This window comes from Schistocerca piceifrons, chromosome 8 (genome assembly GCF_021461385.2).
Source record: "Schistocerca piceifrons isolate TAMUIC-IGC-003096 chromosome 8, iqSchPice1.1, whole genome shotgun sequence".
Classification (NCBI taxonomy): Eukaryota; Metazoa; Arthropoda; class Insecta; order Orthoptera; family Acrididae; genus Schistocerca; species Schistocerca piceifrons.
The window spans coordinates 480,043,044-480,065,974 of record NC_060145.1 but is presented as its reverse complement, the minus strand read 5'-3'; the positions used below and the strand labels follow the sequence as shown (position 1 = coordinate 480,065,974).

Sequence of the window (22,931 nt, the reverse complement as noted above, 5' to 3'; positions counted from 1 at the left end):
ACATCTGCAGCAGTCTCAGTTGATTTGTGGTGGATGACCAGGGCCTAGTCTTCACGACAATCAACATCCTGCACCACAGTCAGTCATCTCGACCTAGACGCAAGATGGGCAGTCTACGACAGGACGTGTCAACACTTCCTTGTGGCTCACGCATGTACCAGCCCACCTTCCGACATACTGATATACTTTAGAAAATACTGCTGTGTCACTAATGCCTCCGTGTGTACTCTGGCCCACTCTCCCACACTCCGTGCTCAGCCTCCTGCACACAAAGGGACCCCATCTCCCCAGGTCACAACACATTATACGAGAGTGGTATCCTATAGTTAGTCCTATTATTCCCCAGTTCTTTTTATAGGTGGAGTACTTTTCATTTTAACAAAGAGGATGACTCATTACCATGGCTGTTCAAAGGCAGAAAAACTGGGAATTTCAATTGATTATAGACCCTGTGGGAGTACCTTGGACATCCATTTGTCAGTTACATTACGTCTAGAGACTATTTTTGGTTAACTTTCAGACTAGTTCAGTAAAGTGGCACTTTCATCAATGCTGACACCGACAATTTCAAAATTAGGAACACTATTAGTGAAGCTGGACAATGTTCTACAGCCATCCCCAGATCTACGATATTTCCAAACCGGGGCAAAAACTTGAAAGTGGTGCCCCATCCACCCACCCACGCAGCCTCATGGGGGAGGGGGGTGTTTGATTTGTGGGATTGAAGGAACCAGACTACTAGGGCCATCGGTCCCATTTTCCATGAACTTGAAACCCCCACAAGGAATAAAAACAAACAATGGAGATGACAAGAGACAACACAGGACAAGCAAGGCACTGACAGAGACCAGAGAAAAGGAATTAAAATCACACAGAGTGTGACTGGCTGGCTGACCATAGAAAAAAGGGAAAAGCCAACCCCCAAGAAACGCACTAAAAACCCCAGTCTAAAATCGTAGACCAAAGGCCAGACTAAAAAAAGGACAAACACGTAGATCAAACGATAAAAACCCCCTGCATGAATAAAATTCAAAACTAAATCTGCCATCGCAGCGTCATCTGATAAAAGTGCAGGAAGAGTATGGAAGAGTATCAGGCAGCGCAAATGTCTGCCTGAGCAGAGTTAAGAGCGGGCAGTCCAACAAAATGTGGACCACAGTCAAAAAGCTGACCCGCAGCGACATAAAGGTGGGTCGTCACGGCGCAATAAATAGCAGTGCGTTATCCAGGTATGGCCAATGTGCAGCCGGCAGAGGACAACAGAGTCCTTGCGAGAGACCAGCAAGTAGGAGCACCACTTACCGGTAGCCTCCTTGATGGTCCGAAGCTTGTTGGATGAAGGAAAGGTGCACCATTCTTCACCCCAGCTGCGAAGTACCGTACCTTCTGCCGCAAAACTGACCTGAGGTCACTCTCAGAAAGACCAATCTCCAAGGCTGGTGCACCGACAGTCTGTTTGGCCAGCGTGTCAACACGTTCATTTCCCAGGATGCCTACATGACCCAGGGTCCACAGAAAGACCACAGAGCGGCCGCAATGGGCCCAAGTATGGAAGGACTCCTGAATAGCCATCACCAGACGAGAGCGAGAGAAACACTGGTCGATAGCTCGTAAACTGCTCAGGGAGTCACTACAGCTAACGAAGGACTCACCTGAGCAGGAGCGGATATACTCTAGAGCGCGAGAAATGGCGACCAGCTTGGCAGTGAAAACACTGCAGCCAGCCGGCAATTAATGTTGTTCATAATGATCCCCTAGAGTAAGAGCAAAACCGACATGACCAGCAACCATTGAACCGTCAGTATAGATGACGTCAGAGCCTTGAAATGCAGCAAGGATTGAAAGAAGGCGACGGCATAGGGCCCCAGGAGGGACTGAGGCCTTTGGGCCCTGTGCTAAATCGAGCCAAGGCATGGGCGGGGCACACACCACGGGGGTACCGTATTTACTCGAATCTAAGCCGCACCTGAAAAATAAGACTCGAAATCAAGGAAAAAAAATTTTCCCGAATCTAAGCCGCACCTGAAATTTGAGACTCGAAAATCAAGGGGAGAGAAAAGTTTTAGGTCGCACCTCCAAATCGAAACAAAGTTCACCTAGTTGTAATATGAGACACAATTTAGGTCGAATGAATGACGATACAGCTGCAGTAGTTTGGTTCGAGTCGTAAGCTTAGCAGTTACAGTTTACCAGGTAGCCATTGCTATGCGTCACGCGCTCCGTCCGTATTTATACGGATATCCTTCCTTTTTCACGTGCTTCGTCTGGTTTGAATTGATTGCTTATTTTTCTTTGATCTGATAAGTGCCGTTCTCTTTGTTATAGGTGTTTACGTCACTCTAAGCTGAAAATGCATTACTGTACTGTGTCATGCATTGTTTGTCGCATTCTGATAGTGCGTGTTTACGGCCTGTCGCCGCTCGCAGTGTGGCTTGCTTTTGTGCGCGCTACTGCTGCTTACAAATAAAAAATAGAGAGGAGTCGTCTCATTAGCGAAACATTTGTTGTTACTTACACTACTTCTTTCTTTGCTAATGATCAACAAGAACCAAATAATAGACTGCATATGATAGACGATGTTCTGAACGAAATTTTAGCGAAAATTTTTCTCCGTTTGAAAATCTTTGCAGGCGCCTCTTTAGTTCATTACATTCTGCACAGAAATTAGTCATCTTAGATTTAAAAATCTAGTCAGTTGCCGTGCTTCATTTCTGACTGTATCACTATCAGGCATAAGAATAATACGAATATAAACATGACATGATATTTCAAATAACTTCCGGGAATTCAGCCAGGTAACACTTTCAGCGACCGCCGATATTTCGGCGGGAGAACACCCCGCCATTTTCAAGGCAAACTGCAACGGACAGGCCTGTCCGTTGCAGTTTGCCTTGAAAATGGCGGGGTGTTCTCCCGCCGAAATATCGGCGGTCGCTGAAAGTGTTACCTGGCTGAATTCCCGGAAGTTATTTGAAAGTTGTATACGCCAGGAGAAACTCAGGTCTCATGACATGATATGTATATTCTTCCGCGTTTGCTGTTGTCTCACTCTAGTTTCGTAGTTTATTAGGCAGACAGGATTTAAATGAGATAGCAGCAAACACGAAAGAATACGTGGCAAAATGTTTATATTCGTATTATTCTTATGGTGAAGAGAATACTGCATATGATTCACAATTCACGTAAGTTCCTATTAGCAACCATCTCTTCACACAGGTAGGAAAAAATTCAGAACGTAGAGTTGGCCATATTGACAAACATCCCAAACAGTCTTGCCAGTCGGATTTTCGTAGTACATTAAAATGCTGCTACATTCGAAGATCAACAATACAGAATTTGTATTTACTTCGTTGGATAATGTACCAAAACGCAGTGGTCCAAACTCTGAGCGGAGGAAAAAGGCTCGTCTTCCACTTTTTTTTTTTAATTTATTTACTTACGCAGATTTTGGTACCAGTATTTATCTTTGTGCCTACAAAGCATGCCTGTGTGGCGCTACATATATTCGACGGCAGAAGTTAGTTGTGGCGGCACCCACCAACATTTTTCAGAACTCCCGCTTGCTTTGCACTCGATTCTAAGCCGCAGGCGGTTTTTTGGATTACAAAAACCGGAAAAAAAGTGCGGCTTAGATTCGAGTAAATACGGTATACGCATAGGGGCCCGGAAAAGAGGTGAAGATGGAAAACCTCAAGCCTAGAGAGAAGAGCTCTGATGTGAACTGTGATCATACACCCTGACCGGAGCCGCCATTCCGGAAGGTGGATGACCGACTGAGGGAACAGGAGACGATAATTGGGATGCCTGGGCAAGCTACAAATGTGTGTATCATAAGCGGCCAGTAATCATTGGTGCTAGATCTGCAATGGAGGGTCACCTGCCTCCACAAGTATGCTGTTGACAGGACTTGTCCGGAAAACTCCAGTGGCGAGTCAGATCCCGCTGTGAAGGATGGGGTCCAGCAAAGGCAATGCGGAAGGGGATGCTGAACCATAAGCCAGGCTCCCATAATCTAGACGGGACGGTGTTAACGCCTGGTACAACCGTAGAAGGGTAGACCGATCGCCATCCCAGCTGGTGTGACTCAAGCAACAAAGAGCGTTAAGATGCCTCCAGCACGTTTGCTTAAGCTGCTTAATATGATGCAGCCCAGTCAGCCGGGTATCGAAAACCAACACCAAAAACTGATGCGTCTCCACCACAGCAAGAGGTTCACCGTCAAGATAAAGACGTGGCTCAGGGTGAACAGTGCGTTGCCAGCAGAAATGCATAACGCAGGTCTTGGCAGCTGAAAATTGGAAGCCCTGCACTATTGCCCAAGACTGCGCCTTTCGGATAGCGCCCTGCAGCTGCTGTCAGCAGCTGCAACACCGGTGGCACTATAGTATAGGCAGAAGTCATCAGCATACAAGGAAGATGAGACAGATGTTCCCACCACGGCTGCTAGCCCATTAATTGTAATCAAAAAGAGGCAGACACTTAAGGCAGATCCTTGCGGTACCCCATTCTCCTGAAATCGGGGGAACTATGGGAGGCCGCTACTTGCACACGGAAGGAACGAAGTGACAGAAAATTTTGTATGAAAATCGGGGGCAGACCCCGAAGACCCCAAACATGAAGCGTAGAGAGGATGTGATGTCACCATGTCGTATTGTATGCCTTCCGCATGTCGAAAAAGACGGTGACCAGATGCTGTTGGATGGCAGTCTCCAGGCACACCAGATTATTGGCGGCAGAGCGGCCCTTACGGAACCCACCCTGAGACAGAGCCAGAAGGCCCCGAGACTCAAGTAGCCAACTCAACCTACGGCTCACCATGCGTTCTAGCAACTTGCACAGAATGTTGATGAGGCTAATGGGGCAGTGGCTGTCCACCTCCAGTGGGTTCTTGCCAGGTTTCAACACAGGGATTACGACGCTTTCCCGCCATTGCAACGGGAACTCGCCCTCAACCCTGATATGGTTGAAAAGGTCTAGGAGGTGTCGCTGGCTGTCCATCGAGAGTTGTTTGAGCATCTGACAGTAGATGCAATCTGGCCCGGGAACCGTACCAGGGCAAGCGGTTAGGGCACTTTGGAATTCCCAGTCACTGAACAGAGCATTGTACGATTCAGGATGGCGCGTGTGAAAGGAAAGGCTCTGACGTTCCAGCCGCTCTTTCAGGGAGCAGAAGGCCAGTCGGTAATTCGCAGAAGCGGAACTCTGAGCAAAACGCTCCACTAAGCGGTTTGCAATTGTGTTGAAGTCAGTACAGACTGCTCCATTCAGTGAAAGTGCAGGTACGCTGACAGGGGTCTGATAGCCAAAGAGTCGCCTAATCTTGGCCCAAACCTGCGATGGAGAGGTATGGAGGCCAATGGTGGAGACATACCTCTCCCAGCAGTCCTGCTTGCATTGGCGAATGAGTTGGTGAGCTCGCGCACAGAGCTGTTTAAAGATGATGAGGTGTTACAATGAGGGATGCCGCTTGTGACGCTGGAGTGCCTGCCTACGATCTTTAATCGCCTCAGCGATCTTGGGCGACCACCAAGGCACAATCCTCCGCCAAGGGGACCCGGAAGAACAGGGAATGGCAGATTGTGTGGCAGTAACGATGCTGGTGGTGGTCGAGTGAACAACCACTTCAATGGAGTCATTGGGAAGAGGTTCAATAGTGGCAATGGTGGTGAACAAGTCCCCGTCAGCCTTATTCATGGCCCATCTGCAGGTGCACCCAGAAGAGTGACACTGTGGCAGTGGCAGTGACAGAAAGATCTGAAAGCAGTTACTACCGCACAAATCGTTATGCACACTCCAGTGGACAGATGGTAATAGGCTAGGGCTGCCGATAGAAAGGTCGATGGCGGAGTACGTGCCATGCGCCACAGTGAAATGTGAAAATGCACCATTATTTAAAAGAGAAAGGTCGAGCTGTTACAATACTTCAATACTGGCTCAATGATGCTGCCTCGGCCTGCTGCCACTGATCCACCCTACACAGGGTTATGGGCACTGAAGTCGCCCAGTAACAGAAAAGGTGGCGGCAATTGGGCTATCAGTGCAGCCAGGACATGCTGTGGGGCATCACCATCCGGTGGAAGATAGACAGTGCAGACAGTAACAGCCCAAGGCGTCCACACCTTAACAGCGACAGCCTCTAAAGGTGTTTGTAGAGGGACAGACTCGCTCTAAAGGGAGTAAAGGACATAGATGCAGACGCCACCAGATACCCTCTCATAAGCTGCCCAGTTCCTATAATAACCCCGATAGCCATAGAGGGCGGGGTTTGCATCACCGGAAACCTTCATTGCGGGTCGTATACCGTGATGCCACCCATTCTGACCAAGGGCCCTCTCCACGGGCGCCAGCCTGCCTCAGCAAGGGCCACCTGGCAGGATGGCCACTGCCGCGAGTCCCGATGCCCCAAGGAGATAGGCATCTACTCCTTGGCATACATGGGGAGTTAACGGCGCAGGCATAAAGCAGAGCGATCCCTGTGCTGTCACGGGGCTACAACCAACAGGGTACATGGCGGCCCCACCACAATAGACTGGTTACCGTGCTGGATATCAGGTGCAAGGAAGCCCATGGTTGTCATCTCTGCAAAAAGCAACACTGCAAGGTGGAAATCGCACCCAGGAATGAATCTTGGCCAAGAGATGGAGAACGACGGGACGGCAATGTGACGACGAGAAAGATGGCTAAAGGTCTCAATGCACGATGGTCACAATGCACCATGTAAGGTGCCCTTCCCCAATTGGCTCTCTCTTCAGAAGAATTTGGAAATATGGAGGTCAAACCCAAGAGGGGACCATCACATATAGGCCGAAACATTTGAGACTCCATTCAGTTGCCTCTTACGACAGGCAGGAGTACCGCGGACCTATTCTAACCACCGAACCCGCAGGGGTGGGGGTAGACTGATATTTCAAAACTGTGTTCATTACGTAGCAAACATATTTCTGAAGAGTTTAATGTATGCAACATATATGTTCAAGGAAATGTAAGACACATTATTCGATCTTAAGTGTGCCGAAGTGCAGTGCCATGCCACGCCATGCCATGCCTCTTCACACAGCATTCTTCTGTTGCATGTCACTGTATTTCCCTCTGTGGAATTCAAACGTGTGTCTTTTGTAGTGGAAGCCATCAAAACTATATTCACAACATCCTTGTCATCCTACCCCCTTTAAAAAATAACTCACAATTAATACTGGGTGGTATTATTTATGACTGGGAGAATATCTCTTGTGACCAGGAGAATCAGAATTCCTCAGAAAATTTGCACTCTTTATTGTCTATTAGCTAATAATTTTCTCTTTTGTGTGACATAAAATTAAATACAGGAAACATAAAAACAGTAAAGAGAAGAGGCAAGCAAGACAGTACACATTTCTTCAGTCCTTGTGTCCCAGCATTTTTTTCTCTTTAATCTTGCTACAGCTTTACATGGCGTGCTTTCCTTTCTGCAAAAGAATCTATTATCTCATTAAACTTCATCAAACGTTTTGCTACTTGAAAACCCAAAATGTTGTTGTCTAATACTGAAAAAGCTTTTAATACGAATAGTACCAAAAACTGGTGTGGTTCCTTGATTTGACTGCATCTATTTCATCACTGTCTCCTAGTTAACTGAAACAGACCTTAATATTGCAGCAGTTTTAACACGTGCCAAATAAGCGAGACTGTTTTGGCACAAATTGTCATTTTTATGCACCTCATTTACATAAATAACACAACAGAACATAATTCATGATTTACCAATATCAAATGCCTATTAGGCCTAACACAAGCAAAAAGTTTTACATTAGGAAATAGTTCCAAATTTCATTCATACGCTCCAGTTTCTCAAGCATGAAATCTGAAAGTAATACTACCAATTTTTTATATAAAATTGAGATCATCATGTTCATCTGTATAATTTGAGTGATGTCCCAGTTTCTTCTCCTGCCCTATTCTAACAAACAATCTTGTCATCACTCATTCTGTAATGGTTCCTGCCACTGTCAAAACTTATCGGCTGGTTAACTTCAGTAACTCCAACATATTCTCTGGTTAGGTGTCACTGTACGCATTCGTACAACACATTTTCTATGTTACTCCGAAGTAGAACTTAACGCACCTGCTAACCAGGGACTGCATAACTAGTAGTGCAGTGATCTGGCAAAAATTTTCTGTCAAGAGTTTATTGTCTTGGATACACTGAGAAGAAATATGTAATCTTTCTTACCTATTATTCCTGTTTGTCTTTTATTTCCACTATCATAGTCTAAATCTATGAATTTCGCTAATTATAATAACAACACTGATCATTTGCACACCCAATCAACCACATAAACACCGATTGGCATTCATCCATTCGAGTTTATTTTCTCAGCTCTACCCTTTTGTCTGGGGGAACTTTTTTTTTTAATTTCTAGATGCGACGAGGACTCCCATGGCAGAGACATCACATACACTATGCACACATTCAAAAATCAACTCATGATTCTTAGACTGTGTTAAAAAATGGTCTATCAATTATTCATATGATTTTGAAATGCATCCCAGTTGGTTTTTGAACAACGCATGCTGGATGCTACGTGCTTTGTGAAACAAGGTTTTTTCCTTCAAGAATATAAATTTGGAGCCCCCTGAAACTACCACCCGGGGCAGGTATCCCAGCCCCCCCCCCCCCCTTCTCCCCCGTGATCTGGGCCTGTTTACAGTATATTTCAAATATACAAAAAAAACTCTGCACTAACAAATTATTATTGTACTGCAGAGTGCAAATATCCTTCAGACATTTTATTCAAACCAAACAAAGGTGCAGCAACAGAAATGTGTTTCCACCATCTAAGGAAAGCGGTGATAGTAACAAAATTGTTTAACCTCAAACCCAATACGAAACACAGTTGTTTCATTAATTATTTTAATTTAATGACTATTGGAATTTTGGTGAAATATTTTATCTATTACACAAGAAATTACATTTCTGCCTTGCAACTTTACTAATCCCAATCCAAAGCCTAGATAAAAAAATTAAGATGGAAAATAACTACAATGAATCTACACATATTCAATGTGTGTGTGTGTGTAAGAGAGATAGAGAGAGAGAGAGAGAGAGAGAGAGAGAGAGAGAGAGAGAGAGAGAGTACTCTATGATCATGTGCACTTAATTCTTGATATCTCACGTTCCTTCAGATAACAGTTACCATATCGTAAATATTTTAATGGAAGTAATGTGCAACACACTAGACAGTGAAATCCCTTTATAGGTTTTACAATCCCTTCATTACTGCCTAATCAGTATAATTATTCTGTATTTGTGATACATAGCTAGACATGAGGTTCTTTTGACGTCCACATAGAATTGCTTCAGCCGAATCACATTTCTGTTACTGACACAAAGACAGTTTAATCTAAACTACCTAATATTTGTAATTTTCAGCTCACTATCAACAAGATATTATGGATATGTTCTCTAATATAGAGAAGTTTATGATGATCCAGTCATGAGACTAAATTACTTTCCAAAAGGTCTATTACCACTATTCCATCATCAGATTCATTGTTTATATATGTAACCAATAATTACCTATAATTATTGAATTGTAACATTATCACGTGAAATGAAGCAGAGGAAACTATGGATAAGAAATTGGTGTCCACTTAGTGATGAACATAAAATTTTTATCAACGTTGGTCAATTTCTTGCCATTCGTTGGTTTGCCAGCATCACTGTTTCACCAGTCAGACATTCACTCATTAACAAAGACAATGAACACATTACCAAAATTACTGTGTGTGCAATGGAAGTTACTGCAGTACCAGACAAATGTACGTGGAGACAACCCTAAGATCTAATAGCAGAATTATACTGCCCACCATCTCAACTGCGAGAATATTTGACAGTATCACAAGAAGTATTCAGTAATCCTATTCCTTAACCCTCAGTAGAGAAAAGACTGCAGAAAAGTGAACATTCCGTTCCCTGCATAAAAAAAGAAGCAACATAAAGGCATTGTCTCTTAATATACAAGATTTCAAACTTAGGAAAATGCTAAATTTTGATATTAACTTTGGTTTCCATGAAGATTACTTGTTATTATCCCTTATTATGTTGTGTATACTATCTAGGAAAACACTGATGAAATTGCAGTAATCAGTGTAGAGAATTAAATTAAAAGCCAACAATAGCCTGAATTAAAATTTTTTTTTGTACATTGTGTTCCACAGCTCTGACTTTAGAAATGACGTTATATAACACTGTAGGCTGTTGTTTAAACTGCAGTTTACAATGTTATATAATGCCATTCCCCAAATAAAATAAGTATATGTATAAAGCAACAACCACAGAGGCATAAAACAGAAATGTACCAGAAACACCCTTCATAGTAATTATAAAGCAAATTAAATGTATGCTACGAACAATGGAAAATCGAGGATGGAATGTAACCATATTACGAAAAGGAAAGTTGCCACTCACCATACAGTGGAGATGCTGAGTTGCAGATAGGCACAACAAAAAGACTGTTCCAAATAAAGCTTTTGGCCTGTAAGGCCTTTGTCAAAAATAGACGACACACACACACAGACACACACACACACACACACAATCTCACGTAGGTGTGTGTGTGTGTGTGTGTGTGTGTGGGCGCGCGCGCGCATATTTTTGACGAAGGCCTTACAAGACGAAAGCTTTATTTGGAACAGTCTTTTTGTTGTGCCTATCTGCAACTCAGCCTCTCCACTATATGGTGAGTGGTAACTATTTCCTTTTCATTACATGTATACCATCAGACAAAAATTTTACCTTTCTGAATGCTTTGTTTGTGCACTGCTTTGGGTGCACTCAAAGCTGTTGATGAATTAAGTTGTGGCATGTCATTGGTGCGTTTACTTGGTGACAGCCTATTGGAAGTGGCTGTTGGCCTCACAACATCCTGACTGGCATTTGAAACTTTACGCTGTCGCCCCAAGTCGTTGAGAACACTAGTAGGAACACTGCGAGAATGTAACCAAGATGGTGCTGGACCAGGTTCTGAAGCAAAGAGATTTTGTTCAAATTGTTACTGAATAATACTAAAGTATTGTTCAAAAACAAAGTTCACTTGAGAAAATTATAATTACACGCAGATTGGCTGGGCAGTACTTTCCTTCACAAGACAAAATTCCATAAATGTACATGTAAACAGTATTGGAATCTCACTTCCTGTTCCAACATTCATTCTCTCTGTAGTTGTGCAATGCTGAAGTATAAGAGTTAAATACAGTGGCATAAAAATTAAAGCAACAGACCACTATTTCTCAGTCCTGTATCTACTTGATATAATCATACAAACTGTCAACATTTGTCCATACGATCGTGTTCTGCACGTAAGGCAGCATTCCAGTCAACGGACAATCATGCCAACAATAGTGTCAGGGTAGCTATCAAATGGGGTAGCATTTGCTGGGTACTCCCACATCCACAATCGCTGTGTACACAGTCACAGATGATTCAGTACAGCACAGAGAATATGCCTACAAGACTCTTTGTGCTGGAGGGCCATAGGAAGAATGGAAACAGGACTGACTCAGACTGATGTGGCCCAATGGGTTAATTTGAATCATTCCGTTGTTTCTCAGATGTGACAACAGTTCATAGAGACCAAAACTGTATCCGGAAGACCAGGGCATGGTCAATCACTTGTGACATCAGAAATAGACCAGGGAATGGCCAACCACTTGTGACATCAGAAACAGAGTACGATTTTCAGCTGTAAGTGCACGATGGTACTGCATTAGTACTGCACGGCAACTGGCATCTGACCTTGCAGCACCCACTGGGTGTGTTGTATTGAGGCAAATAGGATACAGAAGGCTTCAGCAGAGTGGTCTTTATTGTTGGAGACCTGCATTATGCGTATATTGTTGGAGACCTGCATTATGCGTAACTCTGATACATCTTCACAAAAGGGAGCATCTACAATGGAGTCGTCAACAAGCCACCTGGATGTTCACACAATGAGTCAATGTTCTTTCCACAGATGAGACCCAATTTGGTCTGAAGAGTAATTCTTGGATTCCCATCTGTAGGGAGCACAGAGCATGATTTCAAAACCCAAAAATTGTGGAAAGAGACTGATATCTATGAGGATCCCTTATGGTGCGGGCAGGGATTATGAAGATCACTTGAACATCTCTTCCAGAAATTGTATGGGTGGATCGGCATGTATTGTGTTGAGATCTTGTGACATCACGTGTTGTTGTGGCGAGGTGCCGTGTGACCAGACTTCGTATTGATGGACGAAAATGCTCGACATCACAGAGCACACGTGGTTGAGGTTTTCTTGGAAATGGAAGATACTGCACACAGAGTGTGGTCTGCTCACTCTCCCGATTTGAATCCCACAGATCATGTCTGAGATGCATTATGGAGACAATCTGTCACATCAGCATCCACCAACCACTCTCCAAGCCTGTTGGAAGAATGGCCATTATTGCCTCAAAATGAGATTGATGACATCATTTACAGCATGTCCTACTGCTGTCAGGCCTGTACTGCTGCCAGAGGTTGTCACACCCCATACTGAGCACAATAACCAGTTATCGAAACGTGTGTGCAAATCCATTATATTGGAAAAAATGAACATTTTTATCATTCTTATGCATGTTGCAGTTGTTTACATTCTGTATTCTTTCCATTGTTTGTACTTAACTATTACCCTTTTATACTGTTTTGTGGCAAAATAAGACACAATTTTGCAAAATTTCCATCTGTTGCTTTAATTTGGACACCAGTGTATAAGTTTCAGTCATTTTTACAATGCCACGATTGATTTTATTTTATTAATATAAAATATACTACATTATACCATATTTATGGGTATCTAATGCGCCGTCAAATGTAATGTGCACGTTTTGGAAAGATTTTTGATGTGCAGGAACGTGTACATTGCATATTTTCGTATTACGAGAGTATAAATTCGAATTCCACTAAACACCGCATATTACTTTCTGAAGCATTAAAATTGAGATAGTGATGTACATGATCTCACCAGCCGATGACAGTGGATATGCAGGGCATAGGACACATGATGTAGTCAGCCAATAGCACATCAATATGAAGTAGCACAAACACACAAACAAGAAAAGTTAATGGTTTAACTTAATGTACACAGTGTTACTGCAAGAAAAAAAAGAAGCTTTCACACAAAATATTGTGTCTCTAAGATTAATAAGCCACAAGAAAAGTTAATATTTCACATACAATGTTGAACTTTTTTGCACATGTTACAGTTTAAGATACATCACACAAATGTGCCAGTAAAATTTTTAACAACGACATTAATCTTTAATCTTCTTGGCTCAAAATTCTTCTAAATGGTCTCTCAAAGAATTTATTTTTAAATGAGAGTCAAAACGCTCTGTTAAGAAATTCATCGTACATTCTCGCACAGAGTTCATCTTGCGTAAAAGGAAATTCACTTTGTAAGCGTAGGCTTCCGCGGCCGTTGTCTTCTTCAATAAAATTCTTCAGGGTATCAGACCGCATCGTCATAATTTGAAATGCGCCAACGTTTCGGCCAGCGTTGCAGCTAGCCTTCATCAGGGCCTTACGTTAACTGCTAAATGAACACACTTGGTTCCTTAAATAGCTGCACGAGAAAACCGTGTCGTTACTTGATTGGCTGTAAAAGGAGGAGGAGGAGGGGTGAAAGGTATGCTTTATTGGTGTTTCCTTTATTATCTGTCATTGGCTGAAATACCTGTTTTCTATTGGTCTTTATATTAATCCACCCCATTGGAGGAGACGGACGAATAGCGAACAGGTGATGGCGAGCACACAAAGCAATGGCATGCCGCAGCCGGCTTCTGGACAGCATGGAAACAGTGTGACGTCACAGCCATCACCTGTTCGCTATTCGTCCATCTCCTCCAATGGGGTGGATTAATATAAAGACCAATAGAAAACAGCTATTTCAGCCAATGACAGATAATAAAGGAAACACCAATAAAGCATACCTTTCACCCCTCCTCCTCCTCTTTTTACAGCCAATCAAGTAACGACACGGTTTTCTCGTGCAGCTATTTAAGGAACCAAGTGTGTTCATTTAGCAGTTAACGTAAGGCCCTGATGAAGGCTAGCTGCAACGCTGGCCGAAACGTTGGCGCATTTCAAATTATGACGATGCGGTCTGATACCCTGAAGAATTTTATTGAAGAAGACAACGGCCGCTGAAGCCTACGCTTACATTTAACCAACCTGTATGGGCAGGAAATCCACGGAAACACCAAGAAGTTAGAAGCACTGCGTTTAAAAAGATGTAAACTGCTGAATGACCTTGCTTTTTTGAAGAGATGCAGAGACACGAGTGTTGTGCCGTATTCTTTGCGGTTGACGTCTCACATAAAAACGAACAAGGCGAGGAACATCTGTGTTAAAGCCAGTAAAGCATTGCTACGGGGAAAGGATCCGCCACATCCGCATAAGTCTCGATGCTCACAACAGGAATTTGTGTGATCTGCACCTATTTCTGGCCGGAAAACTTCAGATGGAAGACTGGGATAAAGTCGACAGGTTAACCTTTCAGCAAGCATCAAGGACCAGCAATAGTATTACTAACCGCCAGATGAGAAAGTACGACAAACTACAACAGAAAGCCACGGACGAAACATTGATGCTGGACAGGCGACGGACAGTGGTCAACCTCTCCAGCCACACCTTGAGCGAAGCAACCACAGCAATTCTGGCCAAGGGGTGAATTTCGCAGTCGCACCTAAGCGAGTTCCAAAAGAAGATATTATAGAATCCGTAGAGGCTTCGGTACGTCATCTGCCACAGGCCGAGGCGGAGAAGATCCGGCAGGAAACGGTCAGAGTTCTGAATAAAGCAAAGCCACCGAAGCTAAACATCAACGTTGAGGAATACCATGCCATCAAGGAACTCAGAGACAACCCCCACTTAGTAGTGGTACAGGCAGATAAGGGCAACGCCACTGTAGTCTTGGACACAGCTGATTACAACAAACGAATGGAAGATATTCTCGCAGAACCTATCTACAAGAAACTTCAGGGAGAGCCGACGGCCAAGGTAATCAAAACGACGCAGGCACTGTTCAAGCACTCTAGAATCAATTCGACAAGGCCAGAAGATTCATCCCGCAAGTGACACAGGCACCAAGGATATATGGTGTACCGAAGGTACACAAAACCGACTTCCCCTTAAGGCCCATAGTAAACAGTATAAATTCGCCGACCTACTACCTAGCGAAAGAACTGGCACCTAGGCTCCGACACCTAGTGCATCAAACCGAGTCCTACGTTAAGGATTCCACTCACTTCGTGTCTCTCCTAAAGGAAATGCGTGTTACGGACCAAGATCTGATGGTTAGTTTCGACGTCAAATCCCTATTCACGAATGTCCCAGTGTCAGATACTGTGAACTTCCTAGAAGAACGCGTGGCACCTGATATATGTGAGCTTGTGCGCCACTGTCTGACGACCACCTATTTCAAGTGGAGAGGTCAATTTTATGAACAAACTGACGGTGTAGCTATGGGCTCACCCCTATCGCCTATCGCAGCAGAAATTTTCATGGAGGCATTTGAGGAAACAGCCCTCCAGTCCGCACCATTACGTCCAAATTGTTGGCTTCGCTATGTCGATGATACTTTCGCCATCTGGCCCCACGGAGAAGAGGAGTTACAGAATTTCCACAAGCACCTTAACCAACAGCATAGGAAAATTCAGTTTACAATGGAAACAGAGAAGAATGGGGTGCTGGCTTTTCTCGACGTGGAAGTTTATCGAAAACCTGATGGTAAACTTGGCCACAAAGTGTACAGGAAACCAACCAATACGGACAGTTACCTTCACGCCTCTTCCTCCCACCATCACCCCACGCAGAAGAAGTCCGCCCTGCACACGCTAATGAAGAGAGTGTACAGGATAAGCGACGAAGAACATCTGAAGACAGAACTTGAACGCCTCAGGTCCATCTTCGGAACTAATGGCTATGGGAAGCAGATGATAGACAGCACCATGTCGACAAGGGAGAAGACTTAATAGGGAAGAGGAGAAGGAGGCACAGAGCATTGCTGTGTTACCATACGTACAAGGGGTCACCAAACGTATTGGCAAAATTCTACGAAAAGCCGACATCAAACCAATTTTCCGAAGCAGAAACAAAATATCAGACATGCTTGGTTCTACCAAGGATGCAGTTGACAAACTACACACAGCTGGCGTGTATGAAATTGGTTGTGCGTGTGGATTAGTCTACATAGGTGAGACGGGACGTCCGATTAGCACAAGGCTCTCGGAACATGAAAGATATATCCGCCTGAAACAACACACTAAGTCAGCAGTGGCGGAACACCGAGACGAGTGCGGGAAACCAATATTTTTTCAAGAAGCCCACGTCCTGGCGAAACAGCCTCTCACTTTCAAAAGAAAGATTAGAGAGGCGATAGAAATAGCCAAAAGACCCGCCAACATGAATAGAGAGGACGGGTACAAGCTTCCGAGGTCTTGGCTGCCTGCAATAGCAGGGCTACGGAGCGGCGGCAGAGCCGTGGCGGCCCATGCAGACACGCGGAGAGCCGCAGTAGTGGTCGCGAGCACACAAAGCAATGGCATGCCGCAGCCGGCTTCTGGACAGCATGGAAACAGTGTGACGTCACAGCCATCACCTGTTCGCTATTCGTCCGTCTCCTCCAATGGGGTGGATTAATATAAAGACCAATAGAAAACAGCTATTTCAGCCAATGACAGATAATAAAGGAAACACCAATAAAGCATACCTTTCACCCCTCCTCCTCCTCCTTTTACAGCCAATCAAGTAACGACACGGTTTTCTCGTGCAGCTATTTAAGGAACCAAGTGTGTTCATTTAGCAGTTAACGTAAGGCCCTGATGAAGGCTAGCTGCAACGCTGGCCGAAACGTTGGCGCATTTCAAATTATGACGATGCGGTCTTATACCCTGAAGAATTTTATTGAAGGAAATTCACTTTGTAAGTAAAGCTTTTCGAACAACCACTCGCAATATTTTCCGGCTACCTATCAGAAATAGGTTCATTTCAGCAGTTGCCAGAGAGCACCAGATAATGGCGTCACCACGCTTGCGCAGCTACAATCACGCTGCAAGCCCGTATGTTCATATGTGTAAAACATTAAAAGATCTAACATTATGCCATAAAAAGAACAAGACATTAGATGATACTCCAAGAACAATGGAATTTCGTGAACCATACTAAAATGCATAATTCAGCTTACAGTGCACCTTCGTACACTATGTGATCAAAAGCATCCTGACACCTGGCTGAAAATAACTTACAAGTTCATGGTGCCCTCCATCGGTAATGATGGAATTCTATATGGTGTTGATCCAACCTTAGCCTTGATAACAGCTTCCACTCTCGCAGGCATACGTTCAATCATGTGCTGGCAGGTTTCTTGGGGAATGGCAGCCCATTTTTCTCGGAGTGCTGCATTGAGGAAAGGTATCGATGTTGGTCAGTGAGGCCTGGCACGATGTCGGCGTACCAAAACATCCCAATGGTGTTCTATAGGATTGAAGTCAGGAGTCTGTGCAGGCCAGTCCACTACAGGGATGTTATTGTCGTGTAACCACTCCGCCACAGGCCGTGCATTATGAACAGCTGCTCGATCATGTAGAAAGATGCAATCACCATCCCCGAATTGCTCAAAAGTGGGAAGCAAGAAGGTGCCACCCAAAACAAGAAGGGGTGCAAGCCCCCACCATGAAAAACACGACCACACAATAACACCACCGCCTCCAAATTTTACTGTTGGCACTACATACGCTGGCAGATCACCACATTTTGTACTGTGATTTGTCACTGCACACAACGTTTTTCCACTGTTCAATTGTCCAATGTTTACGCTCCTTACATGAAGCAAGGCATCGTTTGTCATTTGCCGGCATGGTATGTGGCTTATGAGCAGCCGCTCAAGCACGAAATCCAGTTTTCTCACCTCCCGCATAAGTAACATAGTACCTGCAGTGGATCCTGATGCAGTTTGGATTTCCTGTGTGACGGTCTGGATAGATGTCTGCCTATTACACATTACGACTGTCTTCAACTGACAGCAGTCTCTGTCAGTCAACAGACGAGGTCGGCCGGTACGCTTTTGTGCTACGTGTGTCCCTTCATGTTTCCACTTCACTATCACATCGGAAACAGTGGACCTAGAGATGTTTAGGAGTGTGGAAATCTCGCGTATAGACATATGACACAAGTGACACCCAGTCACCTGACCACGTTCGAAGTCCGTGAGTTCCGCGGAGCGCCCCATTTTGCTCTCTCACATTGTCTAATGACTACTGATGTAGCTGATATGCAGTAGCTGGCAACACAATGCACCTAATATGAAAAACGTATGTTTTTGGGGGTGTCAGGATACTTCTGATCACGTAGTTTATGCCCAGATTCGAATGTAAACTTTCGTGGAGTACCAGTTTATCTCATGTTTGGTTCTTTATTATGGCATAATGCTGTATGTGCTAGAGCATGAAAACATGCACTTGAAATGCAGTGACCAGTTGAAACTAGCCAGTAGTGTGGAATAAACACTTTGTTTCAAATAAATTTACTACCTCTGCGGAAAAGATTAATAAAAGCCACATATCTTTAGCAAACTGACAAAAATAACTTAATTGTTCTGCAAGGCGATGAATGCTCGACTGTTAGAAAGGTCGAAATAAAATAAAATCTGAAACTAGCAACGTATTTTAGCCTTCCGTAATTATGTGAATGTATTTTACTTCACTTGATAGTACCCGGTCACAAAAACACGATTTGTTTCCATTTGGCACAAGAGCAAGAAATGAAGAGGAAACAGCAAAATAACTAACTGCAAACACGGGTCACCTCCCCACTACAACTCAGACTGCTCTGTGCATCAGCTCCAGATCTACGATATTTCCGAACTGGGGCAGTACTAGACGGTGGCGTGATGGTGGGATCGAACTGGTATTGACCGTATAGGCACGGTTGAACTATAAACAACATGAGCCGTGTACTTCCTTCTTGGTGGAATGATGAACTGATCAACTGTCAAACCCCCTCCATCTAATAGGTGCTGCTCATACATGGTTGTTTACATCTTTGGGCGGGTTTAGTGACATCTCTGAACACTCAAAGGGACTGTGTCTGTGATACAATATCCACTGTCAACGTCTATCTTCTGGAGTCTGGGAAGCGGGATGATGCAAAACGTTTTTTTATGTGTGTGTATACCAGCTCTGAACTCTATAACCTCCTACTCAATTTATGCCTTCCTTACTTTAATTCACAGATACCATTCCTGTATTTTCCTGCTAGAGTTTAATAAACGTTTTGCTACCAGTAAGAAATACCAGTGAATGATTCAAGTTTGTACTCAAATCTAATGCGCCATCAAATCTTATGCACACCCCAATTTTGAGTACTTCGTATGGTAAAAAAAAAGTGTTCACTAGATTTGCGTAAATACGGTAATACAACATACAATAACAAGAGTGATACAATACTTGGTGATGCAATCAGCATCATCTTTGTCAATGACTGTCTGCCAATGTTCAAACAGAAATTGTAACGTCTCCTTCGAATTGAAGAAATCTATTAGACAGTTGCTAAGAGAAGCTTCATCATGAAACACTTTTTCCTGGAAGTTTTGTGTGTGTGTGTGTGTGTGTGTGTGTGTGACATTCAGCCATTACACCCATGGCAATCCTGACCATACTCTGGAGTGGTTTTTTGTGGAGAGAGAACATGAGTTTAATGAGAGTTTCCTTTTCAATAGCAACAGCGAGTCATCTCAGCTGTTCAATAGAGGTGGCAGCTCTTATTGTTTCATTATTCGGCAGCATTTTGTAATTAAGGATTTTTGTCTGGTTCCACTGAAAGCGTGGCAAATTATTTTTTGAATGTGTGCACCATCCTCTACAAGTGTTGTTTGATTTTCAAGCCATTCCTTCCTCTTCTTCAGTTTTACATACAGATAATCTCTCTTGTCGCCTCTAACAATGTTACTGAGGAATGGTTTGTGCCTTTCACAAGCCACGTAGTAATGGCCCGGCAAAGGACAAACATGGTTATTTGTACATTTTTTCAATGGTCCTTCTGCAAATGGTGCATAATGGCTGTGTGATTGCATTCCATAATTTGTGTCAATTCCTGTGTCATTTGGCAATGACTATTATGGATCAACTTATTCAGGCAATTTTCATCATAAAGAGAAGGCTTCCACTATGTTCCCTTCCATACACATAGTAAATACTTCTTGTGGTTTCTGCACCAGTAGATTCTCAATTAAATTCACAGAGCAAATTGTGTCTTAAGTGTTCATTTTTGTCTACTTGACGTTCCATACCGATTAGCCTTGAAAATGATCAAAATGAGCTGTTATCGACATAAAAGTGGCTGTTCACAACAACAAAACACTAAACCGAAAAAACACAGCCGAATAACGATAAATGGAAGCTTCACAATGCAGTGGTGCTAACCTGATGATAAATGACACGGACTTATGCACTGACATAATACTTTTTTTTAAAATTTCTTTTAAAAGACAACATAGCAGTCAACATTCTTCAACTGAGAGTTCCAGGCTGATACGGTTATTTAATTGAGATATATACAACTGCACAGAAAAAGACGTATATTAGAGAGTAGAACAGGAAGAGGTCTTACTGGTACTGATTCATGTGTGTACTCTCAGCCACAAATCACAAGATATGACAAACATAAAAGATGGTGGTGATGATGGTGGATGTTGATGTTGACAGTGTGTGTCATTATTTCAGAGAAAAAACTGTCCTTAAAGGTGACCATGAATCAAATAGATGATGGTTTTTGTTTCGGTTTGAATGATAGATTGGCCATCAATAGCCACAGTGTGTGTATATTAATGACTGAGATGAAAATACTAAGAGAAAAACAAGTTCTGCAAAAATGTTTTCATCAGTTCCTTATCACAGGCTAATGTAACACACCAAAGTCTTGATCCTGCAGAACTATTGGAATACCCAGTTTCTGAACACAGTTTTATCTGCCATTACCTACCTTACTTTAACTTTGCTGCTGGTATCACCAAATTTCATTCCTGCAGAAGAGAATGAGTTGATCACAGGTAGCCTGTTTGTAGATGGCCTCATATCCCTGTAACACATCTAGATGCAATAGCTGTCCCATACATCCTCCCACCACCACCTACTCCAGTCTTGTCACAAATATTACCTATCCCTCCCACCACCACCTACAAGAGTCCTGTCACAATCAACCAACAAGCTGTCTGCTTGCATGAATGGCCAACTGTGGCTAAGAAACATGTGAATCACCCTGTTGCTGAGCACGCCGCCAACACGATGTCCTTCATTTCAATGACTGCTTCACACCCTGTGTCATCTGGATCCCTCTTGCTACCACCAGCTCTTCCGAATTGCGCAGGAGTGAACTCTTCCAGCAATAAATTCTACATTCCAGTAACCATCCTGGTCTCAATCTTCATTAATCATTGTCTTTACCCTATCTCATCCCTTCCCTATTTGCACTCCAGCACCACACAGCCCTCTATATCACCAATGCCGCCAGTCATCCACCCTGACTGCACCTAGCTGCCCTATTCTCTACCTCGTCCCTGCACTCTCCTTGCAGCACTTGCTGCTCGCAGTCTGGCTCCAGCTGATAGAGACTGTGGTCATGTTTCTGTGAGTGTGTGTATACTGTCTAATTCTGACAAAGGCCTTATCCGCTGAAAGCTACTTATGTGACAGTCGTTTTGTTGTGCCTTTCTGCAACTCAGTGCGTCCGCTGTATGGTGAACAGCAACTATCGTTTTAATTACATTGTTACAAGTAACCAAATAAGATGATATCACCTATGCAATCAGCAGAAGAACAGTGGTCGTCAACAGATGGATGTGTCCAGTTTTTGCACAATTAAGAAGGGCTTAATGAAATCAGTCCCTTTGTCTAAAGAGGAAGAGAGAGAAACAAAAACATTGGGAAATTGGGATGGTGGGGCATACTTCCTGCTTGCCACTATTCACTGCAAAACTAATGGCAAGTTTTCATAAGTGCCAAAGCTTTACATCAGGAAAGGGAAGCAAAACTTTAAATTGTAAAAGGAAAGGGTAGGTTACATCAAGCTATGCAAGGATACATCAAGAATGCTTAAGTCACGCAGTCACTTTGGAGCATCACCTTGTTGGTGAGGGTTCCCAGCTCACCTGATGGCCCTGTTCTCACTAATATTTTAAAGCATTATTAGAATACCCCTGACCCCTGTCAAGGCACAATGCGTCACCAAAAAGGCAAGGTAAAAACAACACAACTGTTGAAAATAAAATCCCATAAGGATCAGTGAGAGTATACAGAGCACTGGATATGAACAAAAACACACTGTAGAGCTGGTTTACAAAACTCAGACCGTGAGGGCCTACACAAATATGGGGCAATGAGAGACGACGACCTTACTCAAAAATTGCCCCAAAGTGTCAGTCCTCAGTTCAAATACCAACTTTAGAGTGGTGCTTTTCCTTTCCTTGAACTACAATATTGTAGAACCTGTATTGTCATAGCACCTGTATTATTCAAAATGGAAGTTTGGGTCTAGCCATGAGTCTTACTTGGATAGCCAATGGTAAAGTGACCACTCATAAGTGAGAAATATGGGTTCGATCCCCAATCCAGCACAAATTTTCATTGTCGTCATTCCATTATACAACCGACAGTTGACTATATTCACAACTGTGAATACATTTAATGTATTTCCTTTAACTTTGTTCACTATCACTCACTGTAGGTGTTGCGTTACACAGGCAACCTCTAAGAATCTACATGTCACTTAAAGATTGTAGCACTTCACTTCACCTGCTGAGGACTGATGAAAAAGATGAATTTCCACGGTCTTCTTGACTGCCGCGACTGCCTCCGAGTGCTTTGTTCTTTCCATATGGCTGATGAGGACCATTTTCCAT

The 22,931-nt window shown here is 43.4% G+C and overlaps 1 protein-coding gene across 3 annotated transcripts in view; it reads right to left on the bottom strand.

The window, feature by feature from the left end:
* LOC124711304 (TRAF-type zinc finger domain-containing protein 1-like) overlaps positions 1 to 22,931 on the bottom strand; it is a 78,055-nt gene that overhangs the window by 30,798 nt on the left and 24,326 nt on the right. For all 3 annotated transcript variants that reach the window (XM_047241319.1, XM_047241318.1, XM_047241320.1), the window contains one exon: positions 10,775 to 11,002. In XM_047241319.1, the coding sequence (XP_047097275.1) occupies positions 10,775 to 11,002 (228 nt within the window). The remainder of the gene's footprint in view (positions 1 to 10,774; positions 11,003 to 22,931) is intronic.